The sequence below is a fragment of the Artemia franciscana genome, chromosome 12 (assembly GCF_032884065.1).
Source record: "Artemia franciscana chromosome 12, ASM3288406v1, whole genome shotgun sequence".
Classification (NCBI taxonomy): Eukaryota; Metazoa; Arthropoda; class Branchiopoda; order Anostraca; family Artemiidae; genus Artemia; species Artemia franciscana.
In genome coordinates, this window is record NC_088874.1 from 37561996 (window position 1) to 37584633 (window position 22638).

Below are 22638 nucleotides of genomic sequence, written 5' to 3' on the forward strand. Positions count from 1 at the left end.
GTTAGGTCCATTCTTTCCGTAAGAATATGGTATTCTAAGAGTCTTTTGTTATTCCGAAATTATAGGGCAGTGCCTCGTTTTTGCCAGTGCTGCTAGATTAAACTGTGAAAACAAGACTAATTAGTTAATTTTTACAACAATTTTTGTCCGAAAAAATTCAAACTTTATCAATCTATTGATTCTCAAAGATTACTACCCCTTCAAAAGAAAGCTACAGCCCCTTAAGCGATTTAGTGTCTTTTTTATTTATTTTATATTTGGCACCCATAACTGCCAAAAACTGCACAACTGAATATGAAAGTATTTTTCATTAGAAATTGGATCCTCATTTTTCCTATTTAAAAGAAGTACATATTTGCGCAAGTTTCCACAAAACTAATTCAAGCAATCATGTTTAATTTTCACTGTCCTTGGTTTAAGCACTTTAAATATTTATATGAACCTGTTTGATGCTGCTTTAATGAAAACTCTCAATATTTTTTTTATTATTTATACTTAAGCACGACATTTATGCATGCATAGGCATAGAAGTTTACCTTATGGTTAACAAAAGTGATATATTATTTTCGCTCTTCTCTTGAAAAGAGATTATAGCAAAGAATGTTTTTGGGTGGAAAAAGACACCGGGCATCATTTTTGAGAGTAGCCCTCCGAAAAAACCACCGAATTCAGATAACCTTTTCACTTTGAGAATATTTATTCATGTTCTTAGCCTGGGGGATAGCCTCATGATCACTATCAAAGATTTTCATTTTCTGGCATTTTGACCTTCTTTAAAATACTGAAATACAAAAAAAAAAAAAAGGAATTTTTGTGACAAATTGCATCTGACTTTAATCCGATGACTTATGATTCAGAAAATTCAATCTCCAGTCAAATTGACCTTCTCTTAAGTTTTTAAGGCCACGCCTTCTATGCGAAATAGCCGAAAAAAGAAGAAAAAATCACATAGAGGCCACGCCGGTCTTAACTAAGTTCTCCCTACCGGGGGGGGGGGCGCTTGATTGTGACCCTGATATGAGTTTAAATGCACTTTTTATTACAGATCTCTTATTACCATCAGCTTCTGATGATGAAGATGAGGATTCAATGCCTATGTCAATGGATAAGCCACCTGCAGAGGCAGCTAGCAATATTCGATCGATTTCACCCGGTCTTTCTGGTCCAATTATGAGGGGAGTGTCCCCCGGTGCTACCCAGAGTATAATGCTAGGAGATTTAAAAAATTCTGTCGTTTCCATCGAATCAGGTTTAGATAAAGATGGAAACGAATCCGATGGTGAGTTTTATTCGAATTCTATAATTGTCATTTCAATCATTTTGCTTAAATTCAATGCTAGTAAGTGTAAATATTGAGTTTTTGGAGCTAGGTTGAGGCGAAAAAATTGGAAGATGTTGCATTAAACTATATATAGTTCATTCGCGTGGCTTTGAGCTGTGTGAAGCAGGACTCCGAGAAAATCAGCATGGCTGTTGCGCCGTTTGGAGATAAGTTATGCCGTTTGGGAGTCATTTGGGATAGGCTTAAATTTTTCCGTTAGGCTTAAAGGGCACGCAAAGATTACGTTTTTTTACCATCTAGGACAAATAAATGAGAGAATTATATGAAATTGAAGGGATTTCAAAAATCTTCAATTTGAACCCATAGCAGAGTTTTTATTTTGATGCGTACATCAATTAATTGAATATACCTGAAAGTTTCTGAATATATTATATATACTGTTACAAGTCGAATTGTTTAATATACAAGTTATAAAACTGTTATGAATATACTCAAGCATTATCACCGGTTTCAGAGTTTCTCTTCTGCTTTAGTTTTGCTTTTAAATTTCTCTATCTTAGCTTCGTTTTTGTCTAATTCCAATGTCAGGGTGATTTTAAGAACACTTGGTGGTTAAAAAATCATCTTGTGTCCTTTTTTTCGCAAGAAAAATTATTGCTTAAATATCAATATTGTATGCTTAGTTCCATTCTGGAGGTGGGGGTGGGGGTGGGTGTAGTTTTATAAAATGAAACCATCTTCCCTGAAAACCTTAAAATGATCACCTAAAATACACTCCTTCTGGAATATCTTCAGCTTCACAACAATTTAATAATTGTTCTTAATTTAATAATTAATAATTTAATTTAATGCTAATTTAATAATTCTCTGCTGAATAACCGCATTTTTTAGCGTCTTTTTTCAATTCATTTTTTTCTATCATAGGCTTAGTATGGTTTTAACAGCAGTGAATATTTTTTTTTCCAAGAAAAGAAAGATTGCAAAAAAATTAAAGTTATGGACGTAGCCACACACAAGAAAAGGGGAGAGGGTTATAGGGTCGAGCCATCTAAATATTTTCATTACACATTTAGCCACAAACGGGGATGGGGCCTTAAGTGGTCTGCTATCTAAAAATTGTGAACTAGTCTGTTTTGCAAATTCTGTTTTTGGCAAATTCTTAGCTTTCTTAAAATAGCCAAAAAAAATTTGAAATTTTCTTACTACTATAATACTGTTATTAGCTCTTTTTTTTCAATTCCATTCTTAGCACAGTTTACACAATAGCATACATTTTTGTTATATATAATCTTCTTTCTGTGGAAATTGAACCCATGCCTCTTATATACTTGGTAGGGACTCTAGTCAGTGGACTACATAGGAATGCCCTCTGAGACGTCCTCCACCTAACATTCAGCGTATATCTCAATTTATCTAATGCCTCCTTCTTTACACCCTACCAACAAGTTCTGATTTTCCACAACCACCTCCCACCCCTTCAGGGCAATCAGTTTTCATTTGGCCCTACATGGTTGGCAGAAAAGGATTCTTTTTGTCAATCTGTCATCCTCCATCTGCATAACGTGTCCTAACCATCTCAACCTTTTTTTTAACTATAACTCTTGATAGCGGGAGAGAAACACATTTTTCGTATGGGCTGGGGCTTAAGAACTACTAGACCCACCTACAATTCAGCGTCTGGTAACTTTATTACAGAAGAAGAAAGTTTAAAAGAAAATCGGATATTCATTATGATTATTTCTAACTTGCAATAGGACTAAAGCTAAAATTTCTCTGTAAGTAATAATTAACCAGCATGTTTTATCGTCAGCAATATTGAGAATCCGACTAAAATTTTATGACAAATGATGAGAGGACCTTAAACAGTTACAGTATTAACACAGTTACAGTATTACTTAAACAGTTACAGTATTACTTAAACAGTTACAGTATTACTTAAACAGTTACAGTATTACTTAAACAGTTACAGTATTACAGTATATATATTAACGGAAAAGATCCTTCAAAACAAAAAAAGCAAAACAAAAAGAAAAAAAACGTAGCGTTAGGACTTTTGTTAGGACTGGAAAAAAAATGTTTCGTCCCTTTCGTCAACAAATCAAAAGTTTCTTTAGGAATGAAGAAAACATGTATTTTTTAATGAGCCTTTAGCATTATTCTTATATTATGCGTTCCATCGAATAGGGTCGCTATTCCTTCTTTTATTTTTTTCTCTTTGCCTTCTTTTGTGTTTACATTGGTGTGTATGTGTGAGGCAAACCCAAGCGTGACAGATAAATGACACGTATAGATGAATTACATCCCAGGAAAATTGCATCAATCTCAAAAACTCTGGTTGCCAATTAATCCGAAGCTACCCTCCCTACTTGCCTCCTTTGATATTGGGATATGATTTTAGGTAATTAGAATCATTTTACTCATACAAGCTGTCGTAGTCAAGAATATATTCAGACTAAATGATATCCGTGCCTGCTATGTTAAAAAGATAAATAATAAGAATCCTGAATAAAAAGCAAAAAAAATACAAATATAGAAATATAGATACATAAAATGTAAAAAATAAAATATAGAATAAAATCCTGTAGCCTAAAAATTTGTTTTGAGTAACCCATATATAAGTATTGAATTTGCATATGAATAACAGGAGCAATAGTTTAAGATTCTAACCATTTCTTGGCAACAGTTAAGGCTATCATCTTCAGCTTACCAGTTTGCATTAGCCAGATGCTTTTCCAAACCACCAAGTAACTGATACCATGCGGAAAGACGTTACCAACCTGAAAAATTTCTTTCATGACCAGTTCCACCACGGTTGAGCAGGCTGGGTGTAACCGCAATTATTTAAGAATAGACAGAAGACAAAACACGGGGAAAGTGACATTGTGACTAAAAGTCTTTTGAAAAGGCTTCTTGCAGTGACAACTCTTTTCTCTCTCCGCCGTTTTGCCCCAACGCACCTGTTCAGCTACGATTCGACTTACCTTTGTTAATGATCATCGTCCATGTCCTTGCCGCCCACTTTGGTGTTTATGTGGGGCCTAAGTTAAGCAATCTTATAAGTTAAATCATCAAAATCTGAATGAAATACCCTTAAAGCTTGAGTGAATGGTACACAATATTAAAGAACTAAGACTTTTATTTCATTAAGATGACAATTAAATAAGAGAGGGAAAGAATTACGCTGCCTATTTAGCTTTGCGCGGTAAGCCAGATACTGCTCCCCTTTGTGTTTATAAAAAGGAATTTATTTTGGAGCAAGGCTCAAAACTTCACAGTTGGAGTGTCATATACACGCGAAAAAGGGAAATTATTTGGAAAATACAGATCTTCTAGGGAAAACGTTAAAATCTATAGATTGTGGAGCAGCCAAACTTGAAGCTCCCTTTCTCCTAAATGACTGCTCCCTAACTCATTGGTACTATAGCTGGTTCTAGCTCTTGAATTGAGCTTCATGACGTATAGCAATGTAATTGCACTTTCATTCATAGTAGGGACGTACGCAGGAGGAGGAGCTCAAGCTCCTCCCCCAAAATCCTAAATTTCTTGAATTTCAGGCCAATCCTTATTCAAATGGTAGAATAAATTTGTTTTGTTTATAATCCCCCCAAACTAAACAAATATTATTTTCCCTGAAAAAAATTTACGTATGAGTATGCTCTAAAGGTGAAAAATACTTTACTTCATTTGGTCTACTATCATCACCTATTATTGTAACTTATTCATTTAAATTAAAATGTTGACTAAAAATTTGAAATTTAAAAAATTTGAAGGAATAAGAATTTGTCATTTCAGAAATCGATTCGTATAAAATGACTGAAAACCAATTATGTACTGCTAAATAAAACAAAAATCTGAACTTTTAGCTATATAGTCTCAATAGATTTTAAGGGTGTCGGGGGCTGAAAAATAAATCTCCCAACAGTCGCTGTATAATGTGAAGTATCTTTTTTTTTAATAGCCTAAATCACTTCCGTCAACTTCAGAAATACCTGGTCGACATTTATAGCAACATGTACTCCATATAGAAAGCAAGATCTAATGACAAGCATTTGAATGCTTTCAGTAAAACAATATCGTGTATTTGACATTATTGGAAAATATCATAGTTTATTTTCGACGTAACGTTAAATTAGGTGTTTTTTCAAAAGGATCCTACTGCCTTTATATGACGAACAAATAAACATTTAGATGGGGACAGATCCATTTACAAAACCGTTTAAATGGAGATAAGTACAATTATATCTTCTGATGATGATAGCTGTATATGAAGATAATGATAACGATAGCTGTATATAACGATGATGATGACGATAAGCTGTATGGTCAAAATATCCAGACTTTGAATCTGTTTTCACTGTCTAATAAATGGACTTGTCCTCATTTGAATGTGTGTTGGTTCGCCATAGTTTAACAACGAAAACTTAATTTATATCAAGCCATAAACAATTCCCCCATTGCATTTCCCGTCCCCCCCATTGCACTTCCTGACTGAAGGGCCTTGAGACGGAAGTCAGCACCACTGGTTTGGACTTTAACAGTTTAGTACTAAAAAAATATCCAGACTTTGAATCTGTTTTCACTGTCTAATAAATGGACTTGTCCTCATTTGAATGTGTGTTGGTTCGCCATAGTTTAACAACGAAAACATAATTTATATCAAGCCATACACAATTCCCCATTGCATTACCCGTCCCCCCCCCCCTTGCACTTCCTGACTGAAGGGCCTTGAGACGGAGGTCAGCACCAGTGGTTTGGACTTCAACAGTTTAGTGCCGCATCCTTATACATAATTATTTCTTCTCGGTGATATTCACTTCTTATGTTGATTAAATTCCAGCATCTCTCGATGGTGATGTAGATGGTGAGTCTAGAGGCACAGTTGGTGAAGCAAAGTCCCCCTCTGGCGATGACAGTGGTGGTGGATCGAAGCGAAGGGGACCTCGGACAACAATAAAAGCAAAACAATTAGAAGTATTAAAAACAGCTTTTTCTCAAACTCCTAAGCCTACTAGACATATTCGTGAACAATTAGCCAAAGAAACTGGTCTACCAATGCGAGTGATTCAGGTAAATAAAAAATTTTCTAATTTGTTATTCTGTTACTAAATTTTCCTGTTTCAAGTATTTATAAGTTATGCTGTAATCAAAAATTTTCAAGTTTAGGTCCTTTTATTCTAGGACAATTGTAAGATTATTAGAATTCGTGGGACTTTTTTTTTTCAATTTCCTTAATGTAAACATTTACACAAAGTGCTGAAAAGTGGAGAATTTACTGGTGCTCAAATGTGTAGGGAGGGGGCTTTTAGGACCTTACCCATCTCCGAAATATTAAGATTTTTATCCAGGGATTTCTTATATTTTTCTTCTAATTATTTTATTTTTCTTTACCCCCCCCCCCCCCGAAGTGAAATATACAGCCAAACAGAAGCAATTTTGAGCATGTGTGCTTCTTAGCATTTATTAAGAGAAATAGTAAAATCTGAACAATAAAGCAAAAATAAAACTAAAATGAATTAAAGTAAACAAAATTTTGTTCATGGTATTCACCTATTTAGAAAGCTGCGGCAAAATCATGATTTACTTTACAATACAAAAAAAATACAGCAATATTCTAATTGCTACTAAAGTAGTTTTCTGCAATCAGAATCCATAAACTAAAATTTCCACAACTAAATTCAATTTTCAAACTCTAAATTCAAATAAAAATATATGAAAAATTGGAGAAAAAAGCTCAAAGGGCCAGTATTCCCAATGCCCAAGCAATACAAAAATACTACCGTTACAATCTGCAAAATACAAGTAATGTGTCAAAAGTTGTATTCGTGCAAAATGTGCCAAAAAGTTTACAGAATTTTAGTGTGCCAAAACTAGTTTTTGAAGTCACGTGGAAGTCGCGTCAACTCTGTCTCTGTGCAGTTCTGTTTTCTTTTTAGCAAGGGCTACCAGCGCGATAGAAGTACAGCGCTGCATGGTTTTTTTTTTCGTTTGCCAACTGCCTTCTTTTGTCAGCATCTTTGGTTTTTTAATTAGAAAAACAAAAATCAAGGACTATTTTCTACCAGTAAAGTATTTACCACGCTGAAAAAATTCTTCGTTTTTTCGATTACATCACCGAGCCATTGTTTAGTCTAAGAACTTATTTATTTTGTAAAGAATGCTATTTGCCTGCAAATGATGGGTGGGATAATGGCCCTTACCTTTTAAAATACCCCAATTATACAAATTTCTAGAAAAACTAGTGCTATTACTGGCGAAAGGTTAGGCCTTTGTTCTAACCTTTGCCACCTCGTTTTTTTATTGTTCCCTCCCCCTTTGAAAAAATGCTGCAAACGCAAATACTAATGTCAATAATATATATTCGCTTCCCCATTTCAGTTTCTGTAAGTAATTCTCAAACGGAAATCTAAGGGATAATAAGTCCCTATTTTGCTGCCCCTGTCCACACTGACGAGTAAATATCTATTATATCATGCTAATTTTCCCATCTCCGGTTTGACATGTATAACTGCATAGTAGGGCCATTGCATGCAATATTCAAACGTACCTTATAATTATTTTGAACGCATTGTAATAATGGTAAAATAGTGACTAATTGTAAAATGCTAGACTAGGGGTTAGTGTGGGACAGTAATTACTTAACTGATAATAGATTTTAACTAGCCTCGATTTGAAAGCCTAGAATTTCCGAGAGTAGGCCTCTGTTTATGACAAAGAAAACATCAATAATTGTTCTATTTGATAAACAGTATTTCGTGAGGTTCAACCTAGCCTTGCGAAATCGGTTGACTTGTTGGCTAAAGTTGATGAAATACAGGGGGGGGTGCCAGTTGTCTGTTGTTTCTAAAAATTATACCCTGTACACATAAGAATACCATTGGGTTTGACATATAGAAAGACATAAGATAGTAACTATTTTAAAAAATGATTTTAATTAGGCTGGATTTTTGAAAGCCTATTCTTGCCTGCAGCAAGTGTCAGTTTTAGAAAAGAGAATATTGATAATCGGTTTTTACACAATAAACGGCATTCGATAGGCTTAGTCTGACCCAACAAAAAAAGTGTATGTGTTTAAAGTTCTTCTGAAGACATGCAACAGGGATGGAAAATATCTCTCGCTTCTAAATAATAGGCCTACGATTTAAATAAATTCTTTTTAATAATAAACTTTTATATCTATTGGTATGTATAATGACCATATGGTGTGCATTTTTTTGTTGTTTTCCCTCCAAATATCAATCCAAACGAGAATCTAGGACAATTTTGAAAAATAGGAGTATAAAACATAATCTTGGTGTTATTTGCTCCTTCCCTGGAAAAATTCCTCTGATACCCTTCCCCAAAATGTAAATTATGACTAAAAAAATTTGAAAAAAAAACTAAAAATTTTCAAAAACTGAAAATTTATGAGAAATTATAAAATTTTATATGTATAAAAAAAAAATCGTTCTTGACTTAACTCAAAGAAAATATATTTACCTGCTCGCCGTATTTTGAGTCCATTGGACCTGAAAACCCACCCAATTTGGTTTGTATACAAATGCTGATCAACCATTTAATATTCATACCCCCTCGGACTACACTCTTGAAACCATTGTGTAAAAATTTTCAGTTTGAGGCTACTTAAAGATTATCTATTTGTCGGAGAGCCTAGTTTATTTTTCTTTATTTTGTCTGTAAAATTGCCTTGTCTTGTTTTGGTAGTTTTGTATTATCCATTCTTGAGTCCTCCCTCCTTTAGTTTAGATGCTTCTTGTGAAAATTGTGTAACTTTTATCAAGAATTTCATTTTCAGGAATATTATTTGCAGACGAATTTACAAAAAATAAAATCCAGAGAATCTTCTGGTTCGTTAGGCCAACTATAACCTACGACATATACATTTATATAAATAAACAAACAAAACAATTGCCACAATAAACAAACACTAAACAAACAGTAAAACAGTATAGAAACTAACAATAAGCGACCTAAACTAATGCTGACAGACTGGTAATAAATCTAAAACATTAATTCACTTATAGCATTACTAAAACAAAAATCAAACAAAATGATAAGTAGATTTACAAAAATCACTAAGTTACCCTTTCTCAGACTTTTTATGAATAGTCCTTGGAAATAAGACCTTTCTATTTTTTTTTTCTTTCTAATTCCCGAATTCCGAGAGCCTGCCATTGAAGTTCATTAATTTACAACATTGTGGTTCATTTGAATTCAATGCTGCTAATACTCGCGGATACAACTCTCTGTACTTTTTGTGTCTGTATCAATTTGTAATTGTCCTCATAAAGCACCTCTGCATCTTTAAACATTGTCATAAAAGTGAGAATTATTGTATTCAAGTACCCCAATTGCATCAAATTCTACCCTAACCGCGGCATTGTGTCAAACCTCTTTGCATGACCGGCACACGAAGAAAGTCTAGCCGTACTATCTGCCCCCTATTGGTTCATTGACTTTAGTGTTTAGGGGGAATATTGCAGTCCAAAATCATAACACATCGAGTGCAAACGCAGACACACACTGGTTCTGGTCGTAGAAAAAGGGTATCGATAAGGGGCTTGCCAAAATGCAAAAAAAAAATATAGAGTTGTGCTAATTTATGTATTATTTTAGGTTGCCCGTTATCTTTTTGAGTAATCTTTTCCCCTTTTAGATGTCCCGTTATCTATCTGTCTCCTTGTTTTTCCTTGATTTCGGGTATTAGCACCAAAAATGCTCTTACAAGTATAAGTATTATGCTGCTAGGTTAGATGTATAGATTTACTATCTGAATAGATACTAAGTAACATAAAAAAACATTGCACCATCCATGCACCCTAAAAAAGCCGAAAGAGCCACCAGGCCTCTTTCAAGAAGGGGGGGGGATGATAATAATGCAGAAACAGTTTGCAAAAGTAGACTTTAACACACATTGTTACCTGTAAAGAAACATTTGCTGTTGGCGCGGAAGAAGGAGCGCAAGCATTTAGTTTTAGGGTTCGAAGAAATCCTGACAACACCAAAGGCAGAGGAACTAAAGAAAGATATACAAGGATTATTGGGTAATAGGTAAGATCCTGGTGTTACAGAGGGACCAGATCTTCAGTCCGCCTCTTCTATCTGCCTGCCTAATAGCTTAAAATTAGGCACATACCTATGTGATATGTTCGATAATCCCCATAGCGGTTAGGTTATATGTAATTAGAGTAAGCACTTTCTAAAAGGTAAAAAATATGTAGGTGAGGGAGGGGGTGAAATCAATGTTTTGTGTGAGAACAGTGTCATCGGGAAATGGTCTTTAAGCCAAGAAAAGTGTAATGCGTGATTTAAGCAAAATAGTTAATAATAGATGAATGCGTGATTGTAGATTTTTTTTTTCGTGCAGCGGCAAGCCAACAAAAATTTACGTAAAGGAGGGAGCAGAGACTCAAAAAAATAACCTAAATAGTGTCTTTTTTCCAATTATCAGAGAAAAATTAAATTTTTACTCATTTTTATTTCCCAGTCGGAAGTTCCTAGTCTGACCCATGCAAACTTCATAAGAAAAATTTGTAACTGCCACATTTTGTGCGTGTGTGTGTTTTTTTCGGGGAGGAGGGTCTATCTTGAAATAAATTTGAAGTATATTTGCTTTTTTTCTTCTACTGAGCATTGTCGTCAGTTCAAACGGAACTTTGTTTGTTAGTTCGCTTGCTTAGTATTGTTTGTCTTTTAAATTTTGTAGACAAATCTCCATGGAAAATTAATTCATTAGGAACAAAATCTTTTAATTAATCTCCTTGAAAATACTTTGTTGGAAAATAAATACTATATCAAACTTCCGTTACTTTTATTTCTTGTCATTAAGTAAAAAGAGGACAGCTTTATTCACGTTTAGACAAAAAAGAACAAAATGCTACATCCTTTGAAACCGGCTCTTAGAAATGATAAGAGCTGAATGTCTTGACAAAAGAAAAAAGGACAAAGAGGAAAAAAAAACTAACAACAAAACAGCTAACAAAACACAAACAAAATTGTGGAACAACATCTTAACTAAAGGAAAAAATTGGCATGCTTAAACTTTCACAATCTGGAAGTCCCCATTCTACTAAAATTTTGATTGCAGAATTGCTTTGCCCCCTTCTAAAATTTAAATGCATTGCAAGGAACAAATTCCTTGCTTTGAGAAAATTTAGTTGAGACAGAATAGAAAATTAAGATAAATACAAACTGAAGCTACTCTTAAAAAGCGAAACTAAGCGTAAATAGGCCTAGAAAAAAAGGTAAAGTGACGTACACGGAGGGGATCTTTTTCTAGGGTTGTACAGATTTAATTTTTTTAGTATCCCGTTATCTCCCCTTGGGGGATTTTCTCTTTGTTCTTTCTTGGTTGTGGGTTCTTAATTAAATCTCATGCGCATATCTGACTCCCGTTAATAGCATTTTGCAATTCAAGAAATAATGAAAGAGAAAAAAATTTGCAAATGAGACCTAAATAATTGAAATTTATACTCTAAAAAATAAAAATTATAATTTGAAAAGATGATAAACAAATTCCATTAAAAATGCAAACATAAAATGTTTTGTTATTAGAATCAATGGAAGAAATTTTTCTTGTTTTTACTTCAAGTAGGGTTTTACATAGCTTACAGCTTTTATTACTATTTTTAGAGCTTTTTCCGCTTTTGAATAGTTATTATAGTTTTTCTTTTTTTGAATTATTTCGGTTTAAATTCACTTTTTTTCAACACTGAGTATGCCTTATTTTGACACAGACAAAATATTCGTTTTGCCCCCTCCTTTTTCTTCCTACTGGCCTTGGACCAAATCTCTCTTTGAGAACGGCTTAACGAAAGAATTTGTCAATTATTTCAGAAGTGTGAAAATTTCAGATATGCGATTTACGGCTGAAAGTTATGGCTTGTGTTTAGAAAAGATCCACCTCCTTGCATCTATCAAACAGTTCGTGGTAACGAACTTAGTAAGGAGCGAGCCGGCTCAATAGTAAACGAAACTCTAAAAAATGGAATTTTAAAACTAAGAGTTACATCAAAAGAATCCGATTTTCACGCTGATTTTAAACATATAAAATTCATCAAATTTAGTCTTTGTCATCAAAACTTACGAGCCTTAGAAAATTTGCCTTATTTTGAAAGATAGGGGAACAACCCCTGAAAGTCATATAATCTTAACGAACATCACACCATCGCATTCATCGTATTAGAGAACACTATCCTAAAAATTTCAAGCTCCCATCTACAAAAATGTGGAATTTCGTATTTTTTGGCCGAAGACAGATCACGGGTGCGTGTTTATTTGTTCCCTATAAGACATACCAGGGTTTAAGAATTGGACTTAGTGTAATAATAAGGCTTACTCTGTTTAGGAATTTAGAAATTACTAGGGCAGATATTTGAGCAAAACAATTTGTCCGTTGTTTCTGTCTATTACAGTATTATTATTTTTTATTTTAATTCATGGATGGTCTGACCTTAGGCATGCTTGGCCACTTTTGCGTCTTCTGTGTATGACGTATAACGTGGGGGAGATGGATGGGTCTGACAATAAACCTTGTTGTCTTTGATTATAGTAAAGTCAAAGAGTTGTTCGTTAGTATCCGTCGTTGGCCAGTTCAATTTTGTTGGGCTTTTATGTAAATCGCGGACATTGGCGAATAACTCACTTTATTGTTTGTTGGGTATTTGATTTCAATTCTTTTAGTTTTTGATCTTTTATTGAATTTTCTTAAGTTTTTAGGCGGTTTTTTCATTGGTTTTGTTGTACTTTCCGCGCTTGTTTTGTTTTTGTTTTTTTTGTTTTTTCTTTGATCTTATTATTTCGTTCGCACTGAAATAGAGAGGCGGTTGTTCTCTCGAAATATTCGCTTTCTGTGTTTTCTTCAATATTTTCATTTGGCCTTTAAAAAACCCATTTTTATCGTTTTCTTTCTTTATGTTTTGGCTTGTTGTCTTTGTACCTTTCTTAGTGATACCCTTGTATGATTTTTCGCTAGCGTTTTTTTTTTAGAACGAACCTAATTTAAAAGACAATAAACAAAGGCCAATAAAAAGCCAAACCTAAAATGTTTATTTGAAATTCAAGAAAAGAAATATACACCATATTTCACCGAATAATTTAACGCTAAAATTATGCAAACGACTAAAATTACGAGAAGAAATGTAGAATTTTGGCAAAGAAACCTCTTTTACTTATAAAGAAACAAAAAAGTTAAATTATCATATTGTACTTGTGTTTTGAAAAGATTGGCATCCTTATGACGAATCACCGTTAAACATGCCAGCGTTTTAGAGTCGGATTTTCTGTAATTGTAAGGGTTGTTCTGTCTCGGAATTTGGAAATGCTACTAGTTTGCATGCTTAGCTACCGGTGTTACCGATAAAAAACTCCTCATTAGATAGTCAGTTGCACGCAAAACACTATTTCACGTTTTTCAAATGTCACTATAAAAGACTTGTGTTTTGGTTTAAACTATATCCAGTTCTGCCCTTTTGTGGTTCTTTTTTTCCTTCATTGTCTAATGCGATTTTTTTAGGGAGTTTAACCCCGCCTTTTCTTACTTGATATCGTATTTCTCTTACTTGTTCTTTGGTTTCTTATGATGCTATTAATTAAAGGGTTTTACGAATCGCGGAGGATTTAAATTGCAGATTGCGTGTCTACGGAATTGTTGTGGTATCATTCTTTTGTTTCTGATTTTCTTGATCTTTTATACGGTGATGTCAAAAAGTCTCAGTTTGTTTGGTCTCCACGAAGAGGAAATGTGATTTGAGGGAGAATTAAGGGGTACCGCTCTAGCTCGCCTCATTCTAGTCAAAGGCATTAATGACAAGTACAAAGAGTAGGGAGTGTCAGCGGTAGATTCGGTGATGCAAAGTCAAGTGTACCAGCAAGCAACAACAGGCAGGTCCTTGGAGCGCGCGGCTCGGGTAATAAAAGGGCGATGTTGCACATTCTAAATATAAAGGGGGGGAGTGAAAACCTTGAAGATATGGCAAAATAATTATGTCAAAATTACAATTATATCCATATTTTAGAAACGGAAATTCAGCTAATATTGGAGAAAAAAGAACCTCTTAGTTATCTTGATATTGATAACTTCGAAGACCACACTGCCTTTCCATGACGAAAGTAAAACAGTTCAAAATAGGGATGAAACCTTTTTTATTGACAGTGAGCAGATATAAAATTTAACTGAATATTTCGAGCACATATACAGTGTTCATCATCAGCAGTAAAATTGGGTAGAGGGACAGTTCAAAACGCATTTGGAAACCATTAACCACCAAAGCCATACAATGTACGACCTTGACGCTTTAGAGCGTAGACTACATCCATTGCAGTTTTACTGCTGATGATGAACACTGTATATGTGTTCGAAATATCCAGTTAAATTTTATATCTGTTCACTGTCAATAAAAAGGTTTCATCCCTATTTTGAACTGTTTTACTTTTATCTTGATATTACTACTACTACTAACAGCTCCCTTCAAAAGCAAGCCACCAAAAACCAGAACGGTGGTGTATTCTCCTCCTCCACCCCAATCTGTTCAAAGCTTCACTCTTTGGCCTCTCTCATGAAGTTCCAATTTCCTTTGAATCCTTTCTTATGACCTCTTCCCTTTCTAAATAAGATGTGATTAGGTTCATTCGTATCTTATTTAATATAATATTATATTATATAATAATATACTAAGGCTCCTTCGTGTATGATTAGGCCTACTTCGTTTAATAGGCTTACAAATACCCTTTTAAGAAAAATTATCACATACTATCTTTAGAATTACCATAGCCAAGTTGGTTCAGACAATCCAGATGACAAAGGAAGAACCCGGGATAATGTGTTCGGACAAAATTTTTTGGGGATCAAGTGGTGTGTAGTGTATCATTATATCTTTGCTGACCCACCTAAAGAATGGGTCTATACCTGGCATGTTCACGCTTGTTAAAAAATAAAGTCCGTTTGCCAAGTCTCTCTCATGTAAGGATCACCAGGGCAATGTACATCAAAAGGATCAAAATATTATTGAATAGAAATTGCCCTGATGACCCTCCCTTTGAGAACAACTTAGAATTTTCTGTTGCCAATTATCTCAGAAGAGAGAAAATGTCATGAATCACCTTAACATATATCAGCGACGATGTATAGACAATTCCAGAGCAATTACTTAAGGCTAGAGGACCACATTGCGCTAACCCTGACGATTTACAAAAACGACTTTAAAAACAGTCATAAAAGAACGGCAAAAGATTTTTGTACGAAAAATGGCGTGACGGGTCCACGGCCAGTAGGAAGAAGAAGATGAAACAAATAAATAGTTTTGTCTTTATCAAAACAGACACTCCGTAAAAAAAATTAACCAAAACAATTCAAAAAGGGAAAAAACTATAATAACTAAAATCAAAGGCGAAACATATTCAAAAATGTAACTCAGTGTACCCTAGAACTGCAGAGAGTAAAAACTAAAGAATGTTTCATCTATTAATTTAAATAAAAAATATTTCATGTTTGCATTTATAATGGACTTTTTTATTTTTTAAAATTATATTTGTTACATTTTACAGTTTAATATTAACATTTATTTTATTATTACAGTTTTAATGGATTAGATCTCATTAACTCGGTTTGTACTTACTGAGTACATAATCACTTGCATATCTCATTCCCTAAGGTGCATTCCTTCATTCCCCTCACCCTGTTGATAAATACAGAGTTAATGGTATGTATTGTCATTATATTTTATAATAACAAACGAAGCTAACATTTCACAACTTGGAACACAGCATTAACAGTGAAGATAGGAACTTCACTATTGTACAATATAATGGCAAAATATAAAACGAACTGCATATTTACCCCTCAGGGGAGAGGGGGGGGGGTGAAAGTGTAGTAATATTCCTTTAGTAATCAGATAAGTAAGTATTTATGTTAGTTTTAAAATATTCTTTAGAATTTTTTAGAGTTTCAATCAAATACTACCTTTTGTATTCCCACTTCCTAAAGTGTACAATCGTAAATTGTACAATAAATTGTAAAATGTACAATAAGTGGTGGTAAGAACAAAGAAAATGTATTTTTTTTATGGCATAAATATGGATCTAGTACTTGTAATCCCGTTGATTTTGCTTCATAATTTAAAGCATTTAAATTTCAAACCTGGGACTAAGTAATGTAAATAGCCTTGATAGTCCCCTTTGTGAATAGAAAGCTTCGTCACAATATTTTGCTAACAATAAATTAGGTACCTTTCAGTGGAAATGTTTCATCCCTTTCTATTCTCATCGCTTCAATAAAGATACGCTTGATTATACAGACAAAAACTTTAACGCCAATTAATCATTTAATTTTTAGCTATGCTTTGTTTCCCCAGCGTTCCAACTTCACCCCCACCTGGCAACTTTTGTAACTTTCTGACTCTAAACGAAACAATAAAACAGCGACATAACGACGCCGTGTTGCGGTATGCAACAAAAGTCCCCGAGGGGATAAACATAAAAAGGGTCTATCAGGGAACAATTGCACTCCGCTTGAAACTGCAGTTCATGGTTTGGACCCCTGGGTAGGCATTGTCCCCGGCTGAAAAGAGGTTTGACAGAGTCTTTTTGTGTGAGTTGTATTTTTGCCACCCATTTGTTAAGACAGACGGTCATGGCTATTCATCGAATTTGGGTTTGTAGTTTTTTTTTTTACCAGCGATCTTTCATTGATGAATGGTGTTACTTCGCGTATTTTCTCTGATGACTGTTTCTTAGCAAGAAGAGGAAAGACAAAGAGGAAATTTCCCTCTTCTTTTGAGAAGAGGAAAAGCAAAGAGAACATCCTACTTATCAGAAAAAAATATGGAAAGGGAATATTAGTATTAGAATGCCAGTCCTGTTACCTGTATTTATTTTGAAAAAGAAAAGAATCAACCTGAAGCTATCTGATGATTAATTTTAAAAACTTTTGTACAACATAAGTTTTTTAAAGAAAAGTAAAGAGCTCCATTAAACCAACATTTAGCAGAAATGAATTCAATAATATTCCAAGCATAAAACTACCACAAATCACCATTAATAAACAAATCAAACCCAAAACGAACAGAAATTATAATAAATAACCGAGTCAAACTCATAACGAGCAGAAATGAACATGAGCAGGGCTGACAACCCCAATGCCTTCTCAGGACTAGAACATAATTTAAAGAAAAGTAAAGAGCTCCATTAAACCAACATTTAGCAGAAATGAATTCAATAATATTCCAAGCATAAAACTACCACAAATCACCATTAATAAACAAATGAAACCCAAAACGAACAGAAATGATAAGAAATAACCGAGTCAAACTCGTAACGAGCAGAAATGAACATGAGCAGGGCTGACAATCCCAATCCTTCTCAGGACTAGAACATAATTTACGCTCTATTGAAAAAAATAATGATTTTGTTACTTTTGTTTACTTAATAAACAAAAATATAAACTATTACAGATATAAATCCTTACGCTAGCAAACAATTTAAATTTTGCTAACGCGTAGCGATTAACTGCATAAACATTCCTAGAGGCATCCTAAATCAATAATAATAATAATAATAATAATAATAATAATAATAATAATAATAATAATAATAATAATAATAATAATAAATTTTTTGCTAGCGTAGCGATTAACTGCATAAACATTCCTAGAGGCATCCTAAATCAATAATAATAATAATAATAATAATAATAATAATAATAATAATAATAATAATAAACTATATAAAAATTCAAGTTGCATCTTAGATGACTTAAAATAATAATGAAAAAAGGAAAAGAGACAATCCCCTTCTCTCAAACACCCCCAGGGTAATAACCACCATACACATACAACTCCATCCACCCCAATCCTTTCAACTCACTCTTCACTCCAGCCCTATAACCCACTCAAATCCCCCCCCCCTAAAAAAAAAATAAAAGAAAAAACTAATACAAGTATTTCACTGCTAAAAGTCTACAGACTAACGAGAAAAAAAATAGAATAAATGAAACTAATAAATGCTAACCGGCCTAGGTATAATCAAAAGGCTCTGGTTTCTTTGTATTCAGTTTTTTGTGATCACTCTGTACTTTATCTTTCCGGGACCTTCATTCCACTGAAAAAGAATGACTTATGTAAATATAATAATTACGTAGATGTTACTATAAATACTGTAAATACCTGCTTTATCTACCTCTATGGTATTAAAATTGGAGACTAATCGAAAAATATAAAGCTCCCGATAAAACTGCAAAACTACAGGAGCTCCATGATAAGTAATCGTCACAAGCATATCGACGGCTTACCCATTATCACAGGCTTATTTGTTTGTTCTGTTGACTTTTTTCCTTGTTGATTTTGTTGTACTTATTGTGTGTACCTTTGTGCTTTCTCATCCGTTTGTCCTGTTGATTTTGTTGTACTTATGTGTTGTTTTCTTTTCTTGTGTTGTTTTCTTTTCTGATGTTTATTTTTGTTTTCTCTCTTTTTACTCCACTATCTTCATATTGTTTTGTGCAGTGGGCTATACATAAATTATTATTATTATATCAAATATTAAAATCAAACCAGTCTTCTGGTTGAATACAAAAATCTGTTCAAACATTTCCTTAACATTTTGTTAGAAACGACTGAACTAGGACAAAACGAGAAATTAATTTCAGAAGATCGGAGTTCTAGTTCCATACCAAAACGTTGTAAAAAAGAAACAGGGCAAGCAAACAGGAAGTGGCTACAAGTTTCACTTTCACCGCAAATGCTCTCTCTGCTTCTAACTTTTTCAACTTTATTTAAGAAATGACACCGTCCGATAATGTCGGACGGTGTTAGCTGGTGTCACACCAGCTAACAATTTGCGTTAGCTGGTGTGTAATATTTAATTTAGAAGCAGCTATTAAATGATCTTTTGACCAAAAAATTGTGTTGGCCATGAACTCACTCAATTAGTGAGTTTAATGCTCTCCTGCGTTTAATGCACAGTTAACACTTTAAACTAGGTGCTGTAAGGCATGCGAATGACCGTGGATTTTCAGTTTACAATACATATACTGATATTTATTCCTTAAAGTTTTAATAATATTTATTCATTGAAAGGTGCTATTAGGCTGCCTATGATTATAGAAAAAATGATTTCCAATCGATAGTAAAGAGTATTATTAAAACTCTCAATGAATATTTATCTATATATGATGGGGTTACTACCCCCATAAAGCAAAGCTCTTTGCCATGTTTAACTGATGCTTAAATGTAAGCATATAGAAAGCAAAAAGGTATTATTCTTCTTTAAGTATTCTTCAGAAAGAAACACTGTAATAACACAAAAGGCTGAAACACGAAAACACTGAAACACAAAAGAGAAGTACTATTTGAGTCCTCAGTCAGAATCATTTCAAAATATAGTGGTCACTACCGTAATAATTGCGCCCCACTTCCCTTAGTGGTGGCAGATGCAGTTCAAAGTAATCTATGTATCCTTTGTTTTTCATAACTTAATCACCGAGTCTCTTCTTCCACAAACATTTCATTCTTAACCGGGTCAATTGCATAAGAATGAAAAGAGATGTATAAACATATTATTAAAATACAGTTTCAAAAGGTGGATAAAATAGAAGGAAACATGGAAATCAAATTTATGGAAATTTCTTAAATACTATAACCTCAAAAAATTATTACCATAAGGATTGCTTGTAGTTTTATAGCCCAGGGCTATATATGGCCCCACTAGAAGGAATTGGGTGCATTGTTACAGTAGTGACGACTATATTTGGAAGGAGTGCTTGATTGTACATCCAATTGTTACTATTCTTTCGTCATAAAATTGTTGCCAGTTGGCGATTACAAGTATTTTAGATTAAGAATTAGCTTTCAAAATATTTAAACTCAAAATTTCACTGTTTATATCAAATACAAAAAAAAAAATCCCTTTCATTTTCAAAGCACTGTGGAAAGAAAAATAACTTTTAATCATAATGTTGATGCCTTTGAATAAAAATTTGTTGTTGAAGCACTTTGGGCATGCCATCCGCGAGGGGCATCAAAATCCTATTTTCCCCAGATTTTTGAGCACTTCCTATTCAAGTTATTGGAACTGGGAGGGCTGAAGGTCCAACCCTCCCCCTGAAACCCAGAATTTTAAAAATTTCTTGTCACTTCTTATTCAATTATAAGAATGTTTATATTATCCCCCCTGTGATAAAAAGCTTGTAACCCTTCTAAGACAGAGTTTCCGATTCAGGAACAAGTATTAAAATTAAGAGTGAGGCTGGACCTCAAAGAGACTCGGGTTTGGACCTCAAAGAAACTCGAGTTTGGCACAGCATTTCAGGTACAATCGCACATACATCTGTCGCAAATTGTAAATAACCCCTTTATCAGTTGTAGGCAGCACAAAATATTTTTTTCCAATGGAATATGGCACTTGAAAACCTTTTAGGAAGTTTGTAGACACATGTACATAGTACTTCAGACAGAAACAATTTGTAATAGGTTGTGGAACATATCAGCAAATAGTCAACGTGTAGAGAGTACACTTTATGCCACATCTGCTCAAGGTATTTCACGCTGTTTGATCTGTCGAACTGTCATATTCGGCGAACACCCGTTTGGTCATAGTTTTTTTCCTTTTCGATTGACAGTACTGAATGTTATAATCGAAATGTTTTGGTGTTTAGCATTAGGGAATTAGTTGATTGTTCTACTTAAAATAAGGAGAAAAACAGTAAATTATAAGTGTTTAATATATAAATTACTATTCGAAGAAAAGTTGATGCAATAAGTTATAGGAAGTGGAATAGCCAAGGCCTATTTTTTTCACAATTGAAAAAAGTTTTGAAGACTAGGAATATCAGTTTGCGAACTAAGATTAGAATAGGCTATTGGAAGCTACAGTGGTCAAATATAGTTCTAAAACGTATAATTAAATAAGGAGAAAATGAAGAATAATAAATGCAAGGCATATGATTATGTTACTATTTTTATTTACTTACATTTTTCTATAGTTTCAAAATCTGAAAGGTCATAACTTTTACAAAAATTTGGAATGAAAAATCTGTTTGACCCATTTAAAAATTTCCAGCAATACTATTAAAAAATCTATTAGCACATTTATTGGTGGCGCGCAAAAATAGAAACGATTGCATGATTTAAATCCTTTATCAACAACGAAGCTAGAGTTAAGCGCTCAGATAAGGAAGTGGAAAGAAAAAAATTTTGGGGCAGAATTAAAGCTATAAGAAACTAAGTTTACAGCAATTTTGTTGAAAAATCGGTGGTATAAAAAAATTATTGTTTCATCGTGTTTGGCCTAGTAAACTTGAAATTACAACCAAAAATGGAAATTTTGACTCATTTTTAAGCTCGTGGTTTGCAATAATGTTTCTACAAGTCTCAGAATATTCTATTTTTTAGAATATTGGAATAATGATCCGAATATTGGATATATATTAGAATATTGGAAGCTACATTGAACAAATGTGGTTATGAAACGTTGTCGCTTTGAAAAGCAGGGGAAGATTTGTTAAATGTTTTACAGTGGAATGGTTTACGGGTTGTTTTGGGACTGGGCTTGCGCCAAAGAACAAGCTGTACGAAAAATGTCCTCTCATCCCACTTGTTGTTATTTAAAAAAAAAAAAAAAAAAAAAAAAAAAAAAAAAAAAAAAAAAAAAAAAAAAAAAAAAAAAAAAAAAAATTGAGATGGCTACGGCATGTCCCGTGGAAGACGGATGACATGTTTCCAAAGATTGTGTTTTTAACCATCTTTTGGCTGCCAAACGAGAATTAGGTCGTGTCTGAATGGGGCGGGAGCAGGACGTAAGAAAATATGTAATCGAAATTGGGATTTCATGCGAGGGGGTTAAAAGGGAAGCTTTGAATGCGATAGAGAAAGAGCGTGCAGCGCTGGGTTGATCTCAGGCGTTGTAGTACTGCAATGAGTTGTTAGAAGGAGCAGTAGTAGTTCAGTCTATTTTCTCCGATTTTATTTGAATTTGTAAAATGTTATAAAGTTTTTCGTCCTATATGGTTGCTTCCTCGTTTGTCACTTACAGAAGTAGGTGTAAGTTCATGCTTTGAAATCAATTTTTTTCTTAGCTGCATTTTGAATACCAATGATTGATCGTCCTTTTGCAGGCAACGACTTCTTCTTAAAAGTAAAAAAAACTTGAGCGAATTTGTCACTTTATGTAACATACTGTCTTTTGGAATGCCTTGATTTTAGTATCGTTTACTCAATTTTGACATGGTTTTAAATCAGCTTCCCTCAGTTATTTTTTTTACATTCCTAAGCGTAAAGACGAATTCTCAAATTTAATTTTTTGCTTGTTTTACATTTAAGTTATTATAACTATTTGGCACTGAATTCGAGTTCGAACATTTTCTCGAG

The 22638-nt window shown here is 33.7% G+C and overlaps 1 protein-coding gene across 1 annotated transcript in view; it reads left to right on the top strand.

Moving 5' to 3' along the window:
- Nucleotides 1-22638, top strand: part of LOC136034075 (LIM/homeobox protein Lhx5-like) — a 63162-nt gene that overhangs the window by 22441 nt on the left and 18083 nt on the right. The window contains exons 3-4 of the mRNA XM_065715195.1: nt 1046-1279; nt 6120-6349. Of these exons, the coding sequence (XP_065571267.1) occupies nt 1046-1279; nt 6120-6349 (464 nt within the window). The remainder of the gene's footprint in view (nt 1-1045; nt 1280-6119; nt 6350-22638) is intronic.